Source organism: Sparus aurata, chromosome 13, assembly GCF_900880675.1.
Source record: "Sparus aurata chromosome 13, fSpaAur1.1, whole genome shotgun sequence".
NCBI lineage: Eukaryota > Metazoa > Chordata > Actinopteri > Spariformes > Sparidae > Sparus > Sparus aurata.
This window is the reverse complement of record NC_044199.1, coordinates 19132559-19156072: the sequence shown is the minus strand read 5'-3', so window position 1 is coordinate 19156072 and position 23514 is coordinate 19132559. Positions and strand designations below refer to the sequence as shown.

The window sequence follows — 23514 nt, the reverse complement described above, 5'->3', positions numbered from 1 at the left end:
ATGTATAAACTCAGGTGTGTGCACAGACTCAGGTAATCTTGTCAAACATCAACATTTTTGTTTGGAAAGACTCAAAAGTCAGAAAGAAAGCTCCCGTGACATCTGATACATTACAAAACAAGGCAGAGTGTAGTGTGAGAGCAGCAGTATTTGGGCACAAACACTGTGAACAGATTGCTGTACACATGCTATTGATTGAACTCTGCAGGGCTCCAGTAGCTCATTGCCTGCAGAGCCAGACGGAGCTTCCCTGCCTTTCATTCTCTATTGTCATCAGACGGCCCAGCTCATCTCTCCCGTATGGAAAAACATGCTGAGAATGCAGGAAAATTAACAAGCTGGGCTATCTCAGTGATCGAAACAGATCATTCCTTTGATGACGGACAAGCTGAGATTGGACACAGAGACGGGAGGGGGGGAGATGATCTTCAATTCTTTCCCTGTAGAATACACACGGATGGACACTACAAGAGCAGATATCAGTCCAATCACTCAGTCATATCTGCTGCTCATTATTAATATTTTAGCTGGGTGTATTTCTGTGGTGCGTTCTGTTGTACAGACGCACAGATTTTACGATCTGATAAAATTTATCCTTAAAGTGGGGACAAATTGCAGCTCATTTTGGCAAAACAAGTTAGTTTTAGTTTCATGGGACCACAGAGTTTTCCTCCATAAGGTTTCTTTCTTTGTCCGTGTGATCAGCAGCAAACAGACTGGTGAGTTTGCCCACTCCCAAGGAAGGACGAGCTGAACACCTCAAACCGATTCACAATAGAGGCCTGGTGTGTTTACTCGTACCAAAAGGAAATTTGTGGATGGGGTCTTCTAAGTTGTCCGCCAAAGTCAATAACACTGGAGTGATATTTTTGCCATCAACCCGATGAGAGATAGATCCACACCTCCGCTGGAGTGGATAAGCCTGCTGGCACATTCCCAACACCGAACAGCCGCAGAGGAGAGACCCGGAAGAACCCTCCGACCAAACTGTACGTCGCCCCAAGAACAACACCACCCAGAGTCAGTCATAAAGTGCTGTGGTTCCCAACCGAGCTCTCAACTCCGGCTCAGCTTTTGCAGCACAAAGTAGTAACGAACCATCTTCTGAAACTGCAATGACTGGGTTGAACATAACATAATAATGATAATGTTATTAACAGTCAACCTCCAAATTCTGCATCTTCCTCCACTTGTATACAGTTAATATTCATGTCTGATAATCATTTCATTTTAGTCATTGAATTAGTGTTTTATAAGTAAATAAGATATTTACATTTACACCCAGTCGTTGTTCTGCGTATTCCGTTGTGTGGAGCGGAGAACGGAGATCAATGTAATCGAGAAGTCACGCTTTTGGATATTTGACTGATAACGTAATAAATTATTGATTTGATTTGATCTTTCCTCTTTGTAGGTGGTGCCCCTGAAACGAGTGCAACATCATCGAGCCTCTACTACAACACAGACGTGGCTGCAAATTAATGCTGATATCTTTCCAGTCTGCTGAATGTGCCAAAAGGCAGATTTGTGCTGACAAGTTCACTGTATCAACTTAGATCTTTGCACTGAAATTTGAAGTCTGATTTTTGATCAAACAAAAGTTTACAGTTTTATCTCAATATGATAAAGGCTTGTTGTTACATAAAGTTACATTTAGAAACACTCCTTATTGATTTGTCTACCATCTTCAACCCATCACTGTATAAGCAGCCTCAGCCAGTGGCTGCATTCACACACTTCTGGTCAGAGTTCAACAATATCTGCAGCCATAAAGGATACACACATAATAATGAAAAAGGCCAGCAGACCAGCTCATCCCACCGTAAAACTTCAGTGAAGCAAAGTTTCTTTCTGGAAGCACAATGAGGAAACTCAGTTGTGGCCTGAACAGTAACTGATTTGGTATCATTACAGCAATTTGATTCAGGTGTGAGTTCACTGAAGTAGATTATTCTCAGCTGACCTGCCTGATGGACCCCAAGCTGCTGGAGAGTGCAGCATACTGTCACCGTTGGTTGCATACTGCAATTGGTACCCGTCCATGCATCATATTATGTTAATAGGGTGTTTAAATGACCGATCATTGCAGTTGTGTTGTAGTGGACAAGGAGCACACTTCCTGGAACTGTGTTTTAGCATTATGTCAATAAAACAAGCGCTATAATTCCCCTTAAAACACACAGCATCTCCCTTATAGTTGTACTGTAGGGTTAAAATGAAAAAAAGATACTGAGTTTCAGAAGAAAAAGACGTATTTATGATCATTTAAAAGCAAAGGAAAAATAGGAACGATGCCATTGTATTAACATATTCAAAATGAAAGTAACCCCTAAATTTACAGGATGAATGATCATAAACAATATCATTCTCACCTGCAGAATTCAGTGAATTTGAGGGTTTTCTGTGACTGTTTACTCCAGGTGCAGGTTAATTGGAGGACTCCAGCATCTGGCCACATTGACCATGTAATTTATGCAGATCCTTCACGGGGCGGATGTGTCACAGAATCTGTCTTCATACTGGCTACACCTGCAGCACACGTATGAAATATGGATGTGTGAGTCACAGGGAAAAGAGGACAGGGAACATTCATTTTGTGATTGTGTGGGATCGTGTTACCACAGCGCCGTGAAACTCTGGTTTTACATTGCTCAGCATCCTGTAGCATCATGCACTGTCCTACAAACACACCATTGTTCCTTAAATCCAATCTGACAATGTGATGAAAGCGTGTCAGCATTAATAAATCACCATTTATTTGAAAGTGCTTGTTGTAGTCTTCTGTATAAACGTGTATTTTTATATCAACGTTTATTTTTAGAACAAAAAGACTGTCGGCTTGTGTTTGTTTGGAAAATGTATTTAACATATTTTCATACTCACAACATCCCTCTGTCTGTCTCTCACACATGTCCTGTCTGTCTTAACTCTTTTATAAAACTTTTGTCTAAAACTAACTTTATTCAGCCCTAACGTGCAGCTAGCACCAGTTCTATAGTGCTGTGCCAGTACAGCAAGATAGTTGGCTCTCTGCTTAGGTTGCCAGATATTTATCTGTAGTGTCAAAATTGTATTCTTTTCAGGAAATGTGTACAGTTTCTGCAACGACTGAAACCCCCTGATAAATGTGCGAAAGTGTGACAGCAGCCCCAAAAACTGAACCCAAAACTTATGAGGAGAAAAATGCAGAAATATTGCAAACCTGGCAACTGTGACAATGCTACTAGAGGCCACAGTGGTCCAAGGTCAATCCCTTACCAGCTTGCGCCTCAAATTTATGCTCCAGTGTATATTTAGATTTTTTCATTCATTTTAAAGGAGCGATTTGCAATATGTGACCAGAATTAAACTTTAAAAAATTCAAAAACTCAACAGAGTGGGAGAAAAACACAATGTTGAGATTATGTCAAACATGTTTATGTACTGTGTTAAGTAAAGCACCAGGCACTGGATTTTGACGCCCATTCCAAACCCATGTTGTTGCATCATCACTTGATGCACGCTCTTCCAAAATGACTTGCTTGATGAGCAACTTTAAAAGGGTGGCTATGTCAGAAACCCATTGACATGAAATCATAATTTGAACTTTTTTGGTTTCATACGCTTTTGAGCAGCTTTAATAGAAACGAACAAGCCCCCACCTCCAGTGCTGTTTATGTTTACATCCATGGTAGAGAGGTACACTTAAGTGGGCATATTAACCAGCTAGCCCCACCGTCTTATCTCAAAATACAACTTTGTACTACATCTGGGATAGTCTGATAGGCCACGTAATTCCAGCTGAGAGTCATGGTCCTGGTGGAATGTAAATCACCTCTGTACTGTCGCCCCAGTCTTCAAACTGGTATCTGTTGGTCTCAGAGGCTGTGTTCAGTCGCAGTCTGGTGTCCATCCTTTTTCACTCGGCAGCTGAACTAGGAGAGCCACTTAGCTCCATGGCTTACTGAGCTACTTGCCAATAGCAGCTAGTTGCTAAAGCTAACGATAGTTATAACAGTATAATGAGTTGCGGTAAGTAAATATGTTGCCCCCTATATTTTTGGAGGTACCCTCGAATTCCGAACATTACTTACAAATTACACCTTTAGACAAAATAGCCTTACTAGCCTAAATCTACAATCTGCTCATAAAAGCTACTTCAAACACACACTGCTAAAGAGAGACGTTATTAGACCGATCCCATCTGACTCTGGTTTCTGCTCAAACCTCAGTCTCAACCTTTTTTCAAACACACACAACCTATTGTTCAGCCCATCCTGCCCTCTCTATTCCACACCATCCTGCTCTACACCTCCTCTATCCCTGTACATCGCTTCCTCAATTTTCTTTCTTCCCACCGCCCTTCACCTTCCTACATCCCCCAGGTTTTATCTGCTCAACTAAAGGTGTTTTTAAAGACATTAGTCCACAGTTCAGCTGCTGAGTCTCATTGTGCGGATAAAGTTTGATTCTTTACAGTCATCCTTCCTAAAAAAAGAACCTCATCTACTTTTTTTAAAGTAACACAAGGGGGGCTGATGTTTCTGACAGTGCTCAAGAGGGTCCAATTTTATTCCCTGGGCCAACTTCAGAATGTCCTTCAGTGTACTTTCCCCTTCAACAAGTCTGACCTACATATCTCCCGGTGTTCCTGTTTTCCACAAGAATATGTTGGTAAAAGGCGTTTCTCATTCAACACACAGGCGAAGAATAAAAGTGTCTATTTCCTTCCTTCCTATTTTTAGTTGTAGTTAATTAAGCTACACTTCCTCCTGCATGGGTTCTGATGCAGAGACAGCACAGCCTTTTACATCAAAGGTGTTTGTTGTTGCGTGATTGTACAGACCACCGTGGGAAACAAAAGCCTTGTTTTGTACAGAAAAGTGAAGAACTGAATTTGTTGTATTCTTTCTTTCTTCAAAGTTCTTATTGAGTCAGAGTCTTTGAGCTGTGAGAGGACATTATAAGGTTTAGTTGTACAATTTGCATTAACATTTTCTCTTTTTTGTCAAAGTGAAGTCTCAGAAAAGTGACTCGGTGAAGACTGAAATGCCCGCACTTGTATTGAAAACAGTTATTCATTATTGGCTGATAAACCAGCTACAGAGCCACTTTGACATAAAAAGAAGTGTTGTGGACCTTCACCTCTCCTCCCTGTCAACGGTAATATATTTCCTTTTTCATCATTTTCGTCATTTTAGCACTTAGAATTAACTCAGAAAAGCTTTAAGGGTTTGCCTATGTTTGTCCTACATAGTGTTGCTTTAAATTTCCACCTTAATGCATGCGCACTGGCTTGCTTCTCTTGCACTTGATAACTGTAGACGATAAGTGGCAGCAGACTGCTTGAATCCTGATGACGACAGTAAAATCCTGACGACAGGATTTTACTTTGTACCCCGTTGGACCACAATTCAAGTAGCGGCAGAGTGGCGCCATCCATATTTCGTCTCGTTGACTCCGCAGGAAGCGATTGCATGTAGTGTAGCGCTGTGTTAATATGACCGTTTTTTTTTTTATTTTATTAACCTTTATTTATACAGGTAAAATCTCATTGAGACCCAGGGTCTCATTTACAAGAGAGACCTGTTCCAGGCAGGCAGCAGCAAAACACAAAGTTACAGACTAACTGAACATACAGGAGACACAACACAGAACACAAAAAAATAAAATAAAATTGCAGTAGTAAAGTGCAAACTACAAAGTGCAAGGAAGAATAGAATAGGACTGGTTATGTAAATGTGCAGACCTCCACAGACTGTCTCATCAGCCTTCCTACAAGCAATTTGAAGTCCCCTAAAGGAATAAAGCTGGACAGCTTCAGCCTCTGCTGGAGCAAGTTCCAGGTTGCAGGCGCAGCGTAGGAGAACGCCTTTTGCCAAGTTCAGTACGAACTGACGGGATGGCAAAAAGGATGAAATCCAGGGACCGGAGGCTGCGATCGTACTGTTTCCGTGTCAAATAAGTGGACAAATAGGAGGGAAGCAGTCCGATGATGGATTTATAGATAAATAGATACCAGTGAGTGGTTCTGCGCATGGAAAGTGAAGACCAGTTTGTAAGAGAGTACAATGTACAGTGATGTGTGAGGGGTTTACAACCAGTTATGAATCTCAAGGCCCCGTGATACGCGGCATCCAGCAGTTGCAGGGAGTGGGCAGAGGCATTCATATATACAACATCACCATAATCCAGGAGTGGCAAGAAAGTAGCCGCAACAATATGTTTTCTGGCTTTAAAAGAGAAACAGGCTCTATTTCTATGGTTGGCTGATACATAACCTTCACAGCTGTTCTGTGAACTAACCTAAATTAAAGATTGTGTAATGTTAAGTTACTGTTTGTGAACCATACAGTCTGAGGTATATGTTTACACCCACTTTGAAGGCAGTGTGGCTATAGATTAGCTGTGGGAGAGTGCGGAACAGCCAGATTAATTTTTGATATAACTTTAGCCAGCAGTGCAAGTTAATCACATCTAACTACATATTTTTGAGTCAGAATTGCATATACCCACTTCTAATTTGCTCTGCTGTGCATCTTCATTACACGGTTTGAGGAACTGTAGGTAACTGCATACTTGTGGACGCAACCGTCACTACTGCTAATGAGCTTTTCAGTTATTTTTTTTAATTTTGACAATCTAACCCGTGGTAACAATATGACGTAACGCTATGGGCTGATGGAAAGCAAATAGAGTAGAGTGCAGCGTCAGACTTCATTGTAAATACAGATAAGATCCCTTGTTTTCAGCATAGTATGCATGGTTTTAGTAGTAAACCTATCAAAAGGAATACCTTTTAATATATAAGAATGAATAATAGTTTTAAGATAATTTTGGATACTGTGACTTTGATACAATGCTGTGATTGTTGCCATATAATTGTCAGTATCTTTATTTTCTATTTTTTTTATTTCTGTCATTATTATAGTAACTGATGAAAAAAAACTAGGTCAGTTGAATGTGCAGCTATGTTAAGGTAATAATAATATTCATGTTCCTAAATTGCTGACACAGTTGGGCAGTGTCATCTTGGAGCTTAGGTTATTCTTATATCCAAGTTATTGATCTTGGTGTGGACTGCCCTGTGCAGTCACTTGTATGCAGATCGAAGCACCGGAGGTTTGATCCCTAACCCTCCAAATGTAGCCTACTTTATTCAGGTTCTTGTTAGAAAAGTCAGATGCACACACACTTATTATTACGGTTTTTGTCTGTATTTTCACATCCTTACTGTACCTGCTATTCAAGCTCACCACAGAGAAATTAGTTTTAAAAAAAGATAACAAAACACCAATTTTGTAGCGTTACAAAGGCTCTTGCTCTCAGTGTGAGAGAGCACCTTGTGGGGGCTGTATGACTTGTTGGATGATGGCCCATTAAGTGAACAAAAGGGTCCACTGTAATGCTAATAATGTATGTAGTGACAGTAGCCTTGCTGGCACGGCCCTGCTCCTGCTGTCTGCTATACAGACACAGAATGTGAAGGAATAAAACATGTCATTTAATTGTCCCTGTCCTGGGAAACAAATGGATACTGGCCGGCCCGCACAAGAAAATCTCCTATGCACAGCAGCCTAACTTTTTTAGAATGGGTTGCCCAAAAAGTCTAGAAACTGATATCATGTTTTCCGTTTTGTAACAATATCCTTAATGATGAAAGTTTTATGACCAAAACCAGGTATTTAAGACAGAAAAGGACTCAGTTTATCATTACGGACTTTTAAATGTAACTACCCATATGGAAAAGAAATAGAAAAAACTTATGAGACTTTCCCATAGCCTCTAATAGTAAATGTTTATGTTTTATATGTATTGTATGTCTTATAAGACTTATATGTCTCATACTATGATTTACTCATGAAAGTGGCCACTTTTGCATTTTTCTCATACAACATAATTATAAGAATTAAAAATGAATCAAGTAAACATTACATATATTGTTTATAAGGAATGCGCATGGCAAATTATGTTTTCCATATGTGTACAATATAATGTTTGTACTTTTTAATTACATGTCTTAGTTATAAAGACATGTGCTTTTTTTTATATAAATATATTATATTATATATATGATTTTTGTGTGTAAAGTGCATTTAATTTAAAGGTAAACTATGCTTTATTTATATGTTTTTTATAAGACTGTCATATGTCAGTCCATTAAAATCACCATATCAGTATAAAAACATATACTTTTTATATATGAATATATAAATCATATATAGATTTTTTGTATGTTAATGTCATGTAAACTATGCTTTTTTATGTTTTTTTAAACTAGATTCTTATATGTCTGGCAATGCAAATTTCCATTACAGTATAACAAATATATGCTTTTTATGTATTAATTTATGACATTTCATACATGTTTCTGTAGTCAAAAACATATGAATCACATATTAAAATGACAGGACTTCATATGTTCCTATACTGATACTGTCTTGGATGAAACAAGTTTAAAACTGGCAAGACGTGGTTTGCCTGGTCATCGCACAGAACAACTAATTTCACCATATAGTGATATAAATGCAGTCTGTATAGATCTGTTATGTTGAAAACATGTCTTTATTAACAGTGGAACATTGCTGGGATTACAGTGCCGACAGCAGTAAACAAACAGCAGTAAACTCTAATCTTAGGAAAGATCGTGTTTTCAAAGATATTCTTTGAATGAACTAGTGGCAAGATAGAAATATGACTCTCAATTAGTTATGATATTTAACACGTGTCATGCCTGCATACAGACATGAAGAGCAAATGCTTATTCTACTACTACTACTAATATGGGAACAGTGTCACCCTCAACTAATTGTTGTCATTACAAACAGGTGTACACATCTAACTGATTTGCCTCTTCACATCCAAAGAAAGGAAAAACAGGGCTTAAAGGGAAATCAATTTTACCTCTATCTATCCGAGGTTAGGGATATAATGTTAAAAAAAATCTGCAGTTGTTGAGGATGTTCTCTGTGTCTCTGGTGCGCAGCTGCAAAATCTGTTGTTCTGCCTCCAGTGATGTCAAATGACGGTGCTGGCTGTCATTCAGAGCTGCGCCTCAGAGACAGCGAACATCTGCAACAACTGCAGGCGTTTTTCACACTCGACCCTAACCCGGATAGAGCTAAGGTTGAACCTTGGCAAAGATCTCTGAGCAAATGCTAGTACTGCCTACTGTTTAGCATGCTTCACTAAACAAGCACTAAGCAGTGCGTAGTATGGTTAAAGTGCCACAAATGCTTCCAGCAGACAGTAGTCAGTACCAGTATTTGCTCAGGGCCAAGGCCTATGTGATACACTTGTGTAAAACTTACAGCAAACAAAACAGTTTAATGGAGAGCTGCGGATACAGCAACGTTTTTACTTTTTGACCGGAGCTCCGTAATCTTGGCGTTGATCGTGCTTCCAATGCTGGAGAGCTGGGTCCCTGGCCACCTCTCAAGAGTTGCACCTACATATAAACAAAAACAAACAAAAAACAAGAATGCAAAAGCTTAGTACAGTAGGATGAAATCAGACACAAAAGCAGAGACTATTGGGGAAACACCTATTGAATCTGAGGTGTATATACGTATGTAGATATAGGCTATATAATTAACTGTATATATTGTTTTAATCTATTTTCATTCCAAATTCAATTATCTGTATATTTGTACTGTGTATGAAGGGGTTACAGTTCATTTTGTTTTGCAACCCTGTGTTGTAAAATGACAAATATATGACCTTGAAAACCTGAAAACGTACTGTAAATGGCATCCAATTTATTTTTGTCCAGCGGTAGACGAGCATCTCCTCTGCCTCGTTTGTTGCCCCGAAGATTGCTCACTAGCAGTACTTCTACCGGGAAGACTGCGGTGAGCAGATGTCTTACAAATACTGAGGCCGAATTTGCATTGAGGGCATAGGCCCATGCCAGTCTCTCAACCATGACTCCGGTCCCAGGATGGATCTCAACCTGTTTAGACAAGGACACAAGGTAAGCATTTAAAGTTAGAAAATGTATGATTTGTTCAGCCCAACAGATTTTAGACATAAAAGCAGATTAGATCTGCCATAATCATTAAAAGGTCTATTTTATGTGGTGTATTTATTTATTCTTTATAAAACAATTACCTTAGAAGACTGGGAGACAGTCAGTGATGGAGTGACAGATGCAGACCTGGAACTGGACACCGTAGATCTGGGTACGGACAGCAGTGAAGTGGCAGATGGACAACTGGACCCGGACTGCGGAGAACCTGGGAGGACCAGCGGTGGTGTGTTAAGCTCCAACCTGGATCTCTCAGGAGATGCAGCCGAATCAATTATATTCCTCATGCTCTGTAGGAGTCCTGGCACATCTAGACATAGTATATCAAAAAAAACAATTAGTTATCAACCCTCTTCTTTAGGCCAAACTAGCCTACAACACAGTCAATTCAGCCTACAGTCATTTAGAAAAAAAGTGTAATAGTTGTCTAATGGTTAAATTATTGATATCATGATACCTCGAAGAACCATCTCCTTCAATTTAGCATTTTCTGCTTTTAGGTCCTTGATCTCCTGCTTTAATTCAACTGCAGTCTTCCTCTGATTGTTATGATTATCTGGAGAAGGCTGTGATTGACCATATTGCTTAAGAAACTCGTCTGCGGGGTCTGTCCTCGTGGGAACCTTTGACCTCTGGGTGTCAAGAGAAAAAAATAGAATCATCAGATAGAAAACCAAAAGACAAACCTGGTTTACGCTGGAGTTGACCAGCCATACTGTACAACAGAATCAACATCAAGAATCAGTAATCTTTACATATTTTCTTTTCTAGCTAGATGTAATGCCTATTACACAGTAGTGCCAACCCCTTACACATTCTTTTTACGTTACCACTGGGAAATATGGTCAATACACAGGAGCTAAAGTAAATTCACATCACCTTAACTTGCAATGACTGAGTCTCAGTATCGGTTGAGCCTTCCGAATCATCCCCATATTTTTGGGGGGCCACTGACACCCTCTTTGCCAGCTCTGCAGGTTCGTCTTCCTTTAGCAGTGAGTTAAGTTTACGAGTTGTCTCAAAACGAGTGGCTAAAGAAGGAAAGAAAAAGACATACCCTAGTTATACTCAAATGGCAGATCACTTTTTCATAACACTAATACTGAAAATATACTTCAAGATGGTGATGTTTGCTCCTATGTGCATTTCATTTGAAGGGGTTATGCAATAGGCAAACATGACACCTGACACAATCATACGTTACCATTCAAAAAGGTTTGTTCCACCTGGTGTCAACAGTCAAAGTATTATTATGTCACCTTCAATGTCAAATTGACAGAGGCCATGTCAAGTGACATGATTGTCAGTTGATATACTGATATGTTAGGACACTTTCAGCAAAACAACACAGTACTTGTGTTTGTGTAGAGCACAATGGGTATAACTAAGGAATCAACCATGTATTAGTTGTGCTTATGCATTAACTTTTAGTCAGGTTAACTTGTAGATGATTGCATGTTTCTGAAACAAGTTTTCACTGCCAACTAACAACTTTCTTGCATTTGTAGTTTGGTATACATGATGAAATGGTGACAAAACTGTTACAACAAAAGTATGAGCTCTGTTTGACCAAATTACATTTTAAAACATGGGTTGACTTCTTTGAATGTTTGAAGTTTGTACTTAAACAGTTTTATTGCTGTGGACACATTCCACCAATAACATTCCAAATCCATTTATCATTTATACAACACAACAAATGCGAGAAAGTCTTCTGTCAACTGGCAATGAAAGTTAACACATGAGCTAAAACAGGCTGAATCTCGCCCTATTCATGTTTGAACAACTAACAAATTCTTTTGAAATGCTGTAAATTAAAGAGGACAATCTGCAATCAAAGCCATAGTAACTCTATCTTACCACTAACAAAGATGACGATGCCTCTGTAGTGAGGCCACCCTCCTCGTTGTTTCTTCCCATGGCGCCATTCAATGACAGTTGAATAGTTGGAAATGGGATTCCCATCGTGGTCCATCTTGGAATCATCATACCCCCTTATGGCATCAGTTTTTATCTCGCTGAGCTTTCCAAAATCCTCCCCTTCACTCCACTGCACCACGGCAAACTTCCTCTCCATGTGTCCTTAGCTTAGCAATCAATAAATAGAGTAGACAGAAAATATGAATAACCTTAACAGCCTTTTTTGGACAAAAAAAAACTTCAGGTATCTGCAGGTTTAGGCTAGTTATATTAAAGTTTTTTTGAATTAAATTTAAGACAAATGTCATTATATATCGTGATATACCATTCTGTTATCTAAATTGATAACACCAAGCACATATTAACCATAATTTCTTCCTTAATTTGATCTGAAATATTTGAAGGAATTTAATTGAAAATTGCATTTTTGGTTTTAAACCACACTTTACATTACCACGCAGATAAATGTGACATAAATCTTAATTTCACATAGGTGAGCACATATTGTGATGTACAGTATATTGATATTGAAAAGTCCTGATGATTATTGTGATTTTTACTTCTTTCATACAGCCCAGCCCTATCTGAAAGGAGCCTCCACAGCCTACAACCAACCAGAGAGGGTCAAGTGGGTCTGGTGTTTGCTATAACAGACAATAGAGAGATGCAGGAAACACATCACTGGCTACAAGATGTTCTTGATTATGGTTACTTTGGCCAGAGGCTGTGCAACCAGATATAGTATATATATAATATAAATAATTATTCTATTTACTGATCGGGATAAGTTACATTTTAAGTTTAGGATCAAAAACAAATGTTCTGTTATATTGCAGCAAATAGAAAATTATGTATTATATGCTTAGAATGATAAGCCTACCCATTGTAATCTATTCATTTCCCATGATTCTGTCTTGTAAATTGAAAATTCCATTGGAAAAATGAATCTAGATAACAGCTGAACAGTCCCGATCACTTGCAACCTTAACGTTTAATTATAATTTTCGCTCTCCAATGACAGAATATTGTAATCCTTGGTTAGTTAACGTAACTGTATCTATTCCTGCAAACATAATGAGGGTTTTAGGTTTCATTTGTGTTATTAGCCTATCATAGAAATCCTATTAGAGCTAATTTATGTTAACATTATGTTACGTTACCTTCCAAAATGCGCCACTTTGGGTAATGTTAACGGTTAAGGTTAAAGTTAGCTAAGTGACTGTTAAGTTAGCTAGCTAAATGAACGCTGAAAATGAATTAACTTTAGCCAGACAGAAAATCAACTGTTACATGAATAAGTCGAATTTAAGCAAACACATTTAAATACATACGTTAATTCACATACCTCTAAATTCACCCAACTGCGTAGAAGCAAAATCTGGGTGGCCGCCGTCAAGTACCGCCGTTCGTCTTCATTCAAAGATGTACCGTTGGTTTGGGAGGTCTCGCGAGATCTCGCACAGTGTCCCTTCCTGGGCACCGTACAATCCCGCCACTGAATGTATAGATACCGGAAGCTTGCGAGCGGTAAAACTGGTTACGGCGTGTTTAGGTTATAGCATGGATGCTGAGGACATTTGCGTGAGATAGCGTTGCTTGCCCAGTCTAGTTGACTAACGTTAGCTACGTTACAAGACAGTTACAGTAATAGCTATGTCGAAAAGAAAACACAACGTTACTCTCAACACGAAAGAAAAAGATTGGTTGAGAGAAAACGTTCCAAGACGTACTTTGACAAGATGGAAAAAAAGGTTTGTGCTACGTTTATTTTTTTAATGCTGGTGTAATTAATAATTACAGTTAACGTTACTGTCGACTGTTTCCTTAGGAAAATCAACAGAACTTTGACTGACATTGAAAAACACACTGCTCAACGACATGTAAGTGCAGCCCGGTTCTTGTCCTCTCGGTTTTAGGAGCTTAAGGTATACATTTCAACAGTTATGTAACTTTATAAGATATTATTTTACTTATAGCCTGCCATACACAATATCATTCAAGCCCTGACATGTGTGGACATACTGCAACAGTTGCGAATCTGAAAGGATAATGTTAGCTTCACCAAAATGTGCACAGCTGGCATAGGTGTTTTTCATGTTGTTTATTTATAATGTACCTGGTGTTTACAGACCTTAAGGCTGATGTACCATCATGTTGAAACGATCGGTAACGTTACAGCATTTACAGCAACTACTGTTAGTCAGCTCTATTCACCTCGTAAAGTGAATTCAGTAAAATTCAAAAGGCTTTACTTGCATGAACGTTTTAACAACAATGTTGCCAAACAAAGCATCAAAATACAAGTTGTCTAATATTTGGACAGTACACAATAACCGTAATATGAACATTCATACAAGATTAAGATTGATATGTATTGCATACAGTATCATATGTATGTATGCATGAATGTATATTTGAGTTGAACTTGTTACAGTAAATATTCTCTCTCTTTCTCTCACTAACCTTACAATATTATTGTAACAAGGACTATCTCTGTGTCTCCTGCCCTTACCCCATCTCTCCCCCTTTTTATCTTTTTGATTAATAATGGACTTGTGTTCTTTTTAGGAAATTGATGAAGGTGCCAGCCAAAGCGAAGAGCAGAGAGCAGAGCCTTTCACATTAACACAGGTGAGACAAAACTACAGTATTATACAATGCTCTCTCTCTCACTCCTCTCTCAAACTACAGCGACTATATCTGTCTCCTCCCATACCCCATCTCTCTCCCTCCTTTTTTTATATTTTTGATGAATAATGGACTTGTGTTCTTTTTAGGAAATTGATGAAGGTGCCAGCCAAAGCGAAGAGCAGAGAGCAGAGCCTTTCACATTAACACAGGTGAGACAAAACTACAGTATTATACAATGCTCTCTCTCTCGCTCCTCTCTCAAACTACAGCTACTATATCTGTCTCCTCCCATACCCCATCTCTCTCCCTCCTTTTTTTATATTTTTGATGAATAATGGACTTGTGTTCTTTTTAGGAAATTGATGAAGATGCCAGCCAAAGCGAAGAGCAGAGAGCAGAGCCTTTCACATCAACACAGGTGAGACAAAACTACAGTATTAAACACTGTTCTCTCTCCCTCCCTCTCTCTCTCGCACACACCCTCTCTCAAACTACAGCTACTATATCTGTCACCTCCCATACCCCATCCCTCTCCCTCTTTATCTTATCTTATTGATAAATAATGGATTTGTGTTCTTTTTAGGAAATTGATGAAGATCCCAGCCAAAGCGAAGAGCAGAGAGCAGAGCCTTTCACATCAACACAGGTGAGACAAAACTACAGTGCACACATTTATGAAGTTTATTACATAATTTGGTATGAAAATAAAGTATCACAAGACAACCAATGCAATAACAACATTCACACATTCATTTCCGCAGTTCATGTAAGTGTACCGACACTTTCTGTCCTTCCTCTTTTTTGATTCTTCATGTGTTGTGAATTCCATTTAATTTTTTTGTGCTAAGTGCTGTACACCAAAACAAGGTTATGTAGTGGAAAAATAAAAACACAGAACCTGATAAGTTTTAATAAAACGCTTCTTTTTCTGAAATTTTAGGACAATGTACCTCAAGCAATAGATGATGTCCACACCCAAGGACTAACGGAAGAGCAAAGTTGCATCTCGATTCTCTCCTTTGCATTGAGACACAACACTACAGGTGTATTGATGGAAGACCTGCTGAAACTTTTAAAGTTACATTCTGCTGGGACAAGTGCAATTCCAGCAAGCAAGTATTTTTTGGGGAAACCATTAGCTGGTATTGTAGATCAATTTGAACACCATCATTACTGCAGCGTATGTACTAAGTACCTTGGCACTTCACAGTCACAAGAAGAAACACTTACATGCGTGTCATGTTCCTCATCCATAACAGTAAAAGCCAGTTTACACGAAGGACATTTCTTTATCAGTATTCCATTAAAGGGCCAACTGAAAGATATTCTTGAGAATCAGGGTATGCATGATCTCTGTTTTCCTGCTGATGACAGTAGTAGAGAAGTAATAAATGATATATGTGATGGCACCTTATATCAGGCCTTGCAGTCAAACAGTGAAGCGGATTTCCTTTCCCTTACATTTAATTGTGATGGTGTACCAGTCTTTCAGTCCTCTAAATTTAGTATTTGGCCAATACTGTGTTGTGTTAATGAGATACCCCCTCAGTGCAGAGATAAGCATGTACTTTTATGTGCTTTGTGGTTCGGTTCCAAAAAGCCAGACATGACCTGTTTCTTCAAACCATTTGTGGAGGAATGTGCCAATCTTTCACAAACTGGTTTTAAGTGGCATCATCCTATTGATCAGTCATGGAGAAATGTGAAGGTGCACCCATTGTGCTGTGTGTGTGATGCAGTAGCAAGGCCTTTACTACAGAATTTTAAGCAATTTAATGGTGAATATGGCTGTGGAGTCTGCCTTCACCCTGGGGTGCAAATGAGGAAAGGACAAGGAAACTCAAGAGTTTACACATGTTCAGCTGAAAAACCAAGTGACAGAAATCATAAAACCACAGTAGAAATAGGACAAATTGCTGAAAGAGAAGGGAAGACTATATTGGGCATAAAGGGCCCATCTGCTATTGTAGATTTAGCAAAGTTTGATCTAATCAATGGGATGGTCCCTGACTATATGCACTGTGTGTTGCTTGGCGTGTGTAGACAAATGGCGACTTTATGGATCGATTCTAAGAGCTATTCTGAGCCATGGTACATTGGCACACAAACAGCAATCATGGACAGACACCTCTTGTCTATAAAACCACCAGGTATTGTTGCTCGAGTTCCAAGATCTCTCACTGAACGCAAGTTCTGGAAAGCCCACGAGTGGCAACACTGGCTTCTGTATTATAGCTTGCCAGTTCTGAAAGGCATACTTCCACAGAAGTATCACTCTCATTGGGCGTTACTGATAGAGGGCATAAGCATTCTGTTGGGATCTGAATTAAGTACAGAGCAGATAAATCACGCCCATGACGCATTAGTGTACTTTGTTGGAGGTGTGCAAGCGCTGTATGGGGAAGAGCACATGACATTCAATGTTCATTCACTTCTGCATTTAAGCCAAAGTGTTGTGCATTGGGGTCCATTGTGGGCCCACTCAGCCTTTATGTTTGAAGCTTTCAATGGATACCTACTGAAACAAGTAAAAAGTAGTCAAGCTGTACCACAACAAATATGCAAACGAGTGATGTTGTCCCGTGCTTTTCCCCGTTTAGCAAAACAATTCCTAACAAATGCACCAGCAGAGGTTAAAGATTTCTGTAATGAAATGAGAACCGAAAAGCATCATGTCAAGAAGTTTGCAAAGTTTGCTGAGGTGACTGCCCTTGGTCCACCAAATGTAAGATTAATATCTGTTGGTGATCAAGCTGCCCTCCACACAGTGAAACAGGTTCCCACAAACTATGTGGTGAATTACTACAAGAGAATTGCTGTAAATGCAGAAGTTGTACATGGTCATACCTACAGCAAAACAAAACAAAGAAACAACTCTATTGTGCTTTTGAAGGATGGGAGTATTTTTAGAGTCTCCCACTTTATTGACATTGGTGATCAGTGTTTATATGCCATAGGGAACTATGGTAAATGCACAGTGCAGAAGTTAGCCAGAGGTTCTCTTATCAAAACTCCACTGAGCTACATGTCAACGGTGCACTTTCCCACAGGCTTTCACAAAGCCATAAACACTACTCAGGTAGTTGGACCATGTATGTATATTCAGTGTCCACAATCCAGCTCGTTTGTGTGTCGGCTGCTGAAGACATATTATTGTAAATGAATGATTGTGAACTAAATGTGAAGATGGTCACCTATTAATTTAGGGTCGCTGAGCTGGAAAGTAACTAATTGCTATTACTGTTACTGTAATTGAGTGTAATTGTACTGTGACTGAACTGTACGTTCTTTAACTTTAAGGTGAGAAACACAAATCTATTACCAATGTAACTATGATGAAATGGCATATATCAGAATGACAAATACATTTATTCTTCTTTGATACCTTTGCAATGCATGTCATCAACTTGTATGTATTTCAATGTAACGTCCAAAAAGAGACAAGTGCAAAACAACTTAAAGTTGCATCTTAATCAACTTGGGTCAGTTGGGTCATGTAAAAAGAAAAAAAATCCATTGCCACTTTTCTGAATTTTAAGTAAATATGCAACTTGTGTAATGTCATTTGCTAATTTTGTGAAAAATTAAAATCTTTCTACAGCAAGAAAGGAGGGAGTGTTTTTTTTTAATCTCATTTTTATTTTGCTTGATATTGAATACACAATTTTGAAAATTTGCTGCATACAGAACTTTAAAAGAAAATATGTGCGAATAAAAATGTGTTTTGCCTATTTTATTGGATAAAATGTATCATAAAATTCAAAATAACAACAAATATTCCCCATGTGATCATTTTCGGAAAATTAATAATTTGAGACAGAAGAAGGTGTGAGCTAAAAACCTGGGTTTGGGAAGTGTCATAAAATGTTTAAAAAAAATACCCAAAACTCATTTGGTCATTGTAATTTTATAAGAAGATTGTTATTTTTTTTATTTGTATGTTTCATATATGTGGCATCTTACATATGTCTTGTAAGGTTTTAATACAACACTTGCAAGCTTTTGGTTTCACTAATGATTGCCCAACTCATATAAGTTTGATATTACACATATCTACTAAGGATATTGTATGTGGATCTACTGTCATATATAGTACTTATAGGTTCCCAAATTATATAAGTTTGATTTTACACACATTTACTAAGGATCTTGTTCTTGGTTTGACTGTCATATATATTACTTACAAGTTTCAGACAAAACACGTAAAAACTTAGCAAAATGTATCTATATCTTTTCCATATGGGAAGAGACACAGATACAAAAAGCTCAGTGCAACAAAACAGCCAACACAACAGCCTAGAATCCCATCTATCTGCATTATTATTTTCCATATGTCCCTGTTGAGATGTTGCAGTAGTTACAGCAATGGTAAAACAAGACCAAGAAGAAACCTAGTATGTGACTGAACACTATAGTCAATGTTCACTTATGTAACTGAGGACTGACTGCAACCTCGCTGTTTAGGCTAGACAGAGTGTTCTTGACGTAAGTTCTCATCACACAATTGTTAAGACTGGGCACCAGAGATGTGGTAATGTGATGAGTCATTGTTACTCGGAATCAAGTTGACCATAGTCACAGTTTTGATGCTGCTTTACTTAACAGTAATGACTCGATTTGGAAGTTAAAGACTCATGTCTCATGAGTTGACATGAGACATGATTACTAGCATGATTACATTACATGATTACTTTGCCTGACTTACCTGAGTTGAAATGAAATTAAATGTTTTTAGTTTAGTTTTATTTATTTTTAAACATTTTGAGTATCAGTATTTCACAGTTTAAAGTGTACAGGAGGTTATGGGTTATGTCTTTCAATTAAGAAGAAGAAATTAAGTGATAAATAAGAGTTTATGAAGTGTTTTTGTTTTGTTTTTGTTGTTGTTGTGGACTTGCTATAACTAAGAAATCGTCTTGATAAAACCTTTGACTTTAATTTCCCCAACTGAGAACTTGAACGCAACAAAAGATAGAAGCAAATATTTTACATTAAGAAATAAAGTTTGAATACATTTTTACAGTCAGTATAGCCAGTTCATTTTAAATACCTCAAAACCCACAAGGAAATCACAAAAATCTTAATTTGAGTAAATAATACATCTTCACCAGCACTATCAACTTTTGTTTCACTAGAATAGATTTGTTGCTCCATATAATACTTGACCTCTCTCTTAAAATGCATTGTGTAAACGTGACAAAGTTGATGATGTTGATGAATAGATATGAGTTTCAATTACTTCCAATTCTTCCTTGGCATTGATGACTTGTATAACAGAGTGTACAGTTGTTCTGATGATGTAACTTCATCATAGGCTCAGTCAATCTGGGACAGACTTTTGACTAGCCCAAGTGGACCAATCACAGTTGCAGTAGATGATCCACTGTCATTCTGCCCAGTGCTTCAGCGTCTGCCAGATGTGTAACTGTTTGTCTTGCGTACTGCTCTTTTCCCAGTCCACTATGTCCACTATGAAACTGTGTTTCAGTAAAAGTGAAACCTGAATGGTATGAAAGCAAAAAAGAAATAAATGTGTGAGTCACAGAAGAAAATCCAATCAGTGAATTCATTTAATTTTGCTCTCTATTTACTGGCCACAACAGACCAAAAAACTCCTGGTCAGCCTTCACATTTAGTACTTTCCATTTCTTATTTGTATTGTTTTCACAGACCTCCTCCGCAATTATTACAAATTACTGGATGTCCACAGGTAATACGAATCCGTGCGAATAGAGCTCAAGAAATCCTTATTTCAGGGCTATAAAAAGGCAGCGTAAAACACCTGGTTGCACTCATAATTATTTTGTCAATAAAAACATCCGGTAAAAAGAACTGGGAAGCCGTATCAGTGAGGGACTAGACTGTGACACAACACCAGCCCTCTTCATCTAGTGAACGCTGATCCACTCAATCCATCACTCTTGTTTTACCTCACTTTCTAGCACTCTCCCTCTTCACCTTCTTTGCCCACTGCTTCAGCTGGGTCCTTTTTCTTTTGCAGTCAGTGGCGTCATTAGGCCTATTTTAGGGAGGTTGAAGCCCCCCTAAAATATTCTTAAGCCCCCCTAAATAATTTGGTGTTTTTATTAAACAAAAAGTGCAGACAAATTCAATATAAAGTGGCCAGAATATGAGTTTAAATAAATAATCATATAACCTGTCATTATTCACTTAAATATGATCATAAATCTATCAGTTTCCCTTCACTTCATAGTGTAAGGTAGAGAGAGCCCCTTCAGTGCGTTGTTATCCAATCCATTCCACTTGTTCATATAGAGAATGCCCACATCACTGAAAATCCAGTCCACTTTGTACCTGCAGCTTGTGGACCTTGAAGCACACAGAGTGACTAGAACAACATGAGGAGAAGAACATGAATGAAGAAGAATGGATAAAAGAACGTTTTTCAAGAAAGTAAGTATTCATAACTGCTGGTAGAAACAATTAGTTAGCTCCAGCCCCTAGCTAACAGCAGAACGTCCCATGTAAATAATGAACCAAGTGTTCCCTGTTTGATAAATAAAAACCTAGATTGCACACTATAGACAATCTCTGCGCACATCTCATCTTTGTTGTTTCGCGGTCAGAAGTTACCTTCCATCTCTAAAAGAACGCTTCTACTTAGCTAGCTAGTTAGTCGGAAATGCATTGTGAAGGCCCTGGTTGTTTATGGAGTTAAGTGTGCACTCATTTTACTATAAACTATCTTTGGGGTGACTTCTTCCAGAGCATCAGCTGTTTTTCACACTTTACGCATGGATGCACACCATGAAACAGGAGCTGAGCTCATTCACGTATGATAATCATCAGTGGATAATGATAATAATACACTAATAATAATCACTCCACCACCATATATATATATATATATATATATATATTAGGGCTGTCAAAGTTAACGCGTTAATAACGCGTTAACGCAACATCCTCTTAACGCCGTTAATTTTTTAACGCGCGATTAACGCTCGGTATAAAAAAACAAAAAACAAAACGCGCATTGAAAGATTTACGGCCGTCAGTGGCACCTGTAGTCTTGATCCAGAGGGTGGCAGAAAGGGAATCAGAAGAAGAAGCAGCAGGGTTGGCGGTTCGGGAAAAACACGGTGGACTGAAAAGTGAGGAAATTGAGAAAGGACTTACCGTAAAATACCAAATAATAGCCGGGGGGTTTAGTTGTTTCAATCACTTAACAGACCAAAAGGCAATTTGGGACAGGCGTTTAATTCCTTCCTCACAATAATCCTGGATGAAAATGTCACAAACTTCTCCAGCTTCTCTGTGAATTCTCTGGCATCCTTCTGCAAGTGAAGTTGTTGCGGCGGAGGAAACGATTCAGCCAACCAGCACTCGCTGCAAACTCCTCATCTCTGCTGTCACTCACGGTGGCGGACATTTGTTTCTCCATCACCCTGATCATTTTGTGGGACACTCTCTCATGGCTCACTCTCACTCTCTCAAGGGGCGGCTGTAGCTCAGTGGGTAGAGCTGGTTGACTGGTGATCAGAAGATCACTGGTTCGAATCCCAGCTCCCCAGGGCGGGACTGAGCTACAAGTCGAAGTATCCTTGAGCAAGATACTGAACCCCGAAGTTGCTCCTGATGTGCAGTTGGCACCTTGTGAAGGCAGCCACTGCCATCAGTAAGGGTCCTGCGATGAGCTGGCGACTCGTCCAGGGTGTACCCTGGCCTACGCCCATAGAGTAAGACTGGATTTGGCCCCAGTAAGCCCCGCAACCCCTTAGGGGGGAAAAAAGCGGCAACATCCCGCGACCCTCATGGATAAGCGGAAAGAAAACGGAACGGAACGGAACTCTCTCATGGCGTGCGCGTTTGCTGATAACTCATCCCCGCATGTTTATCTCAGGCTCCTCGCTAGCCTTCTTCCTCCCTCCAGCAGGCAGCCTGGTCCTGTTGATGTCCTCCTCAGACAGACGCTCAAGCTCCGTTTCTCTCACTCTCTTCTGGTCGACAGAGAAACATCTAGCGGCTGCTTCTCCCGAGTTTTCCTCTGCATATTTTACGACAGAAAGTTTGAATTTCAAGTGGTACTTTTTATTGTTTTGCTGCACCGGAGCCATGGTGATCATCAGTGTGATGCTGACTGACAGAAAGCAGCACACTGCGTGAAAAAGGCGAAGAAGAAAAACGTGCGGTGTCAGTGGACAGGTCTTCTTCCTTAATTTTTTAAAAAATAAAAAATTATACCCGACATTTATTTGGAACCGGCGGTTATTTACCAAAATATACATCTGCACCGGCGTTTAAAGGGACCCTGTGGTTAATTGAAACCCGGATATTATTTGGTCATTTATGGTATGAACGGCAAACTACTTTCAAAACAGCCAGATGGTTCGGTCCATAGGACAAAAGTTATCTGCATGTACTATCGACATGAAATGAGTTACCATCGAAGTACATTGAGTCTCAAACATCAGTTGCAAGCCAAACACAGGGCAGATGCAGAGAGACCCCCCCCCACCAAAAGCAGACAACAAAAAAAGCCCTTTTATTTTCCTGCATGATTTGAAGTGTTGAAAAAAAATTTTCATAATGCAAGCATATTTGCCCTTTCTTATATTGTTAAAAGTATTAAGAACATTAAAAAATACATCAAGGTACATTTAGAACAGAAAAAAATGTGCAAAAAGAATTGCGATTAATCGCGAGTTAACTATGGACAAAATGCGATTAATCACGATTAAAAAAATTAATCGTTTGACAGCCCTAATATATATATATATATATATATATATATATATATATGTATTAGTGCTACCAAATGATTAAAATATTTAATCGCGATTAATCGCATTAATGTCATAGTTGACTCATGATTAATCGCAATTAATCGCAAGTTTGTATCTATTCTAAATGTTGATTTATTTTTGTCCCATTGTTTTTTCACATTTTAATGCTTTTATCAACATGGAAAAGTGTTTGCTTTGAACATAGCAGTT

At 38.8% G+C, this 23514-nt stretch overlaps 3 protein-coding genes across 6 annotated transcripts in view; 1 reads left to right on the top strand and 2 right to left on the bottom strand.

Annotated features, from left to right (window-relative positions):
- Positions 1-23514, bottom strand: part of opcml (opioid binding protein/cell adhesion molecule-like) — a 626228-nt gene that overhangs the window by 522403 nt on the left and 80311 nt on the right. The window lies entirely within an intron of this gene.
- Positions 8526-13382, bottom strand: LOC115594080 (uncharacterized). Its single transcript, XM_030437860.1, has 7 exons — positions 13272-13382; positions 11867-12093; positions 10886-11037; positions 10464-10638; positions 10090-10316; positions 9721-9931; positions 8526-9427 (listed from the first exon to the last, which is right to left on the bottom strand). The coding sequence occupies exons 2-7, from the start codon at positions 12081-12083 to the stop codon at positions 9306-9308; spliced, it is 1104 nt and encodes a 367-aa protein (XP_030293720.1). The 5' UTR covers positions 12084-12093; positions 13272-13382; the 3' UTR covers positions 8526-9305.
- LOC115594079 (uncharacterized) lies at positions 13398-18165 on the top strand. 4 transcript variants are annotated; one of them, XM_030437855.1, is made up of 7 exons: positions 13398-13677; positions 13755-13806; positions 14495-14557; positions 14704-14766; positions 14913-14975; positions 15141-15203; positions 15498-18165. In XM_030437855.1, exons 1-7 carry the CDS (start codon positions 13580-13582, stop codon positions 17718-17720), a joined length of 2625 nt encoding a protein of 874 aa, XP_030293715.1. In that variant the 5' UTR covers positions 13398-13579; the 3' UTR covers positions 17721-18165. The 4 variants fall into 4 exon arrangements, with proteins under 4 accessions (XP_030293715.1, XP_030293718.1, XP_030293716.1 ...); XM_030437858.1 differs by lacking the exon at positions 14495-14557 and having other exon boundaries at positions 13402-13677; XM_030437856.1 differs by lacking the exon at positions 14704-14766 and having other exon boundaries at positions 13402-13677.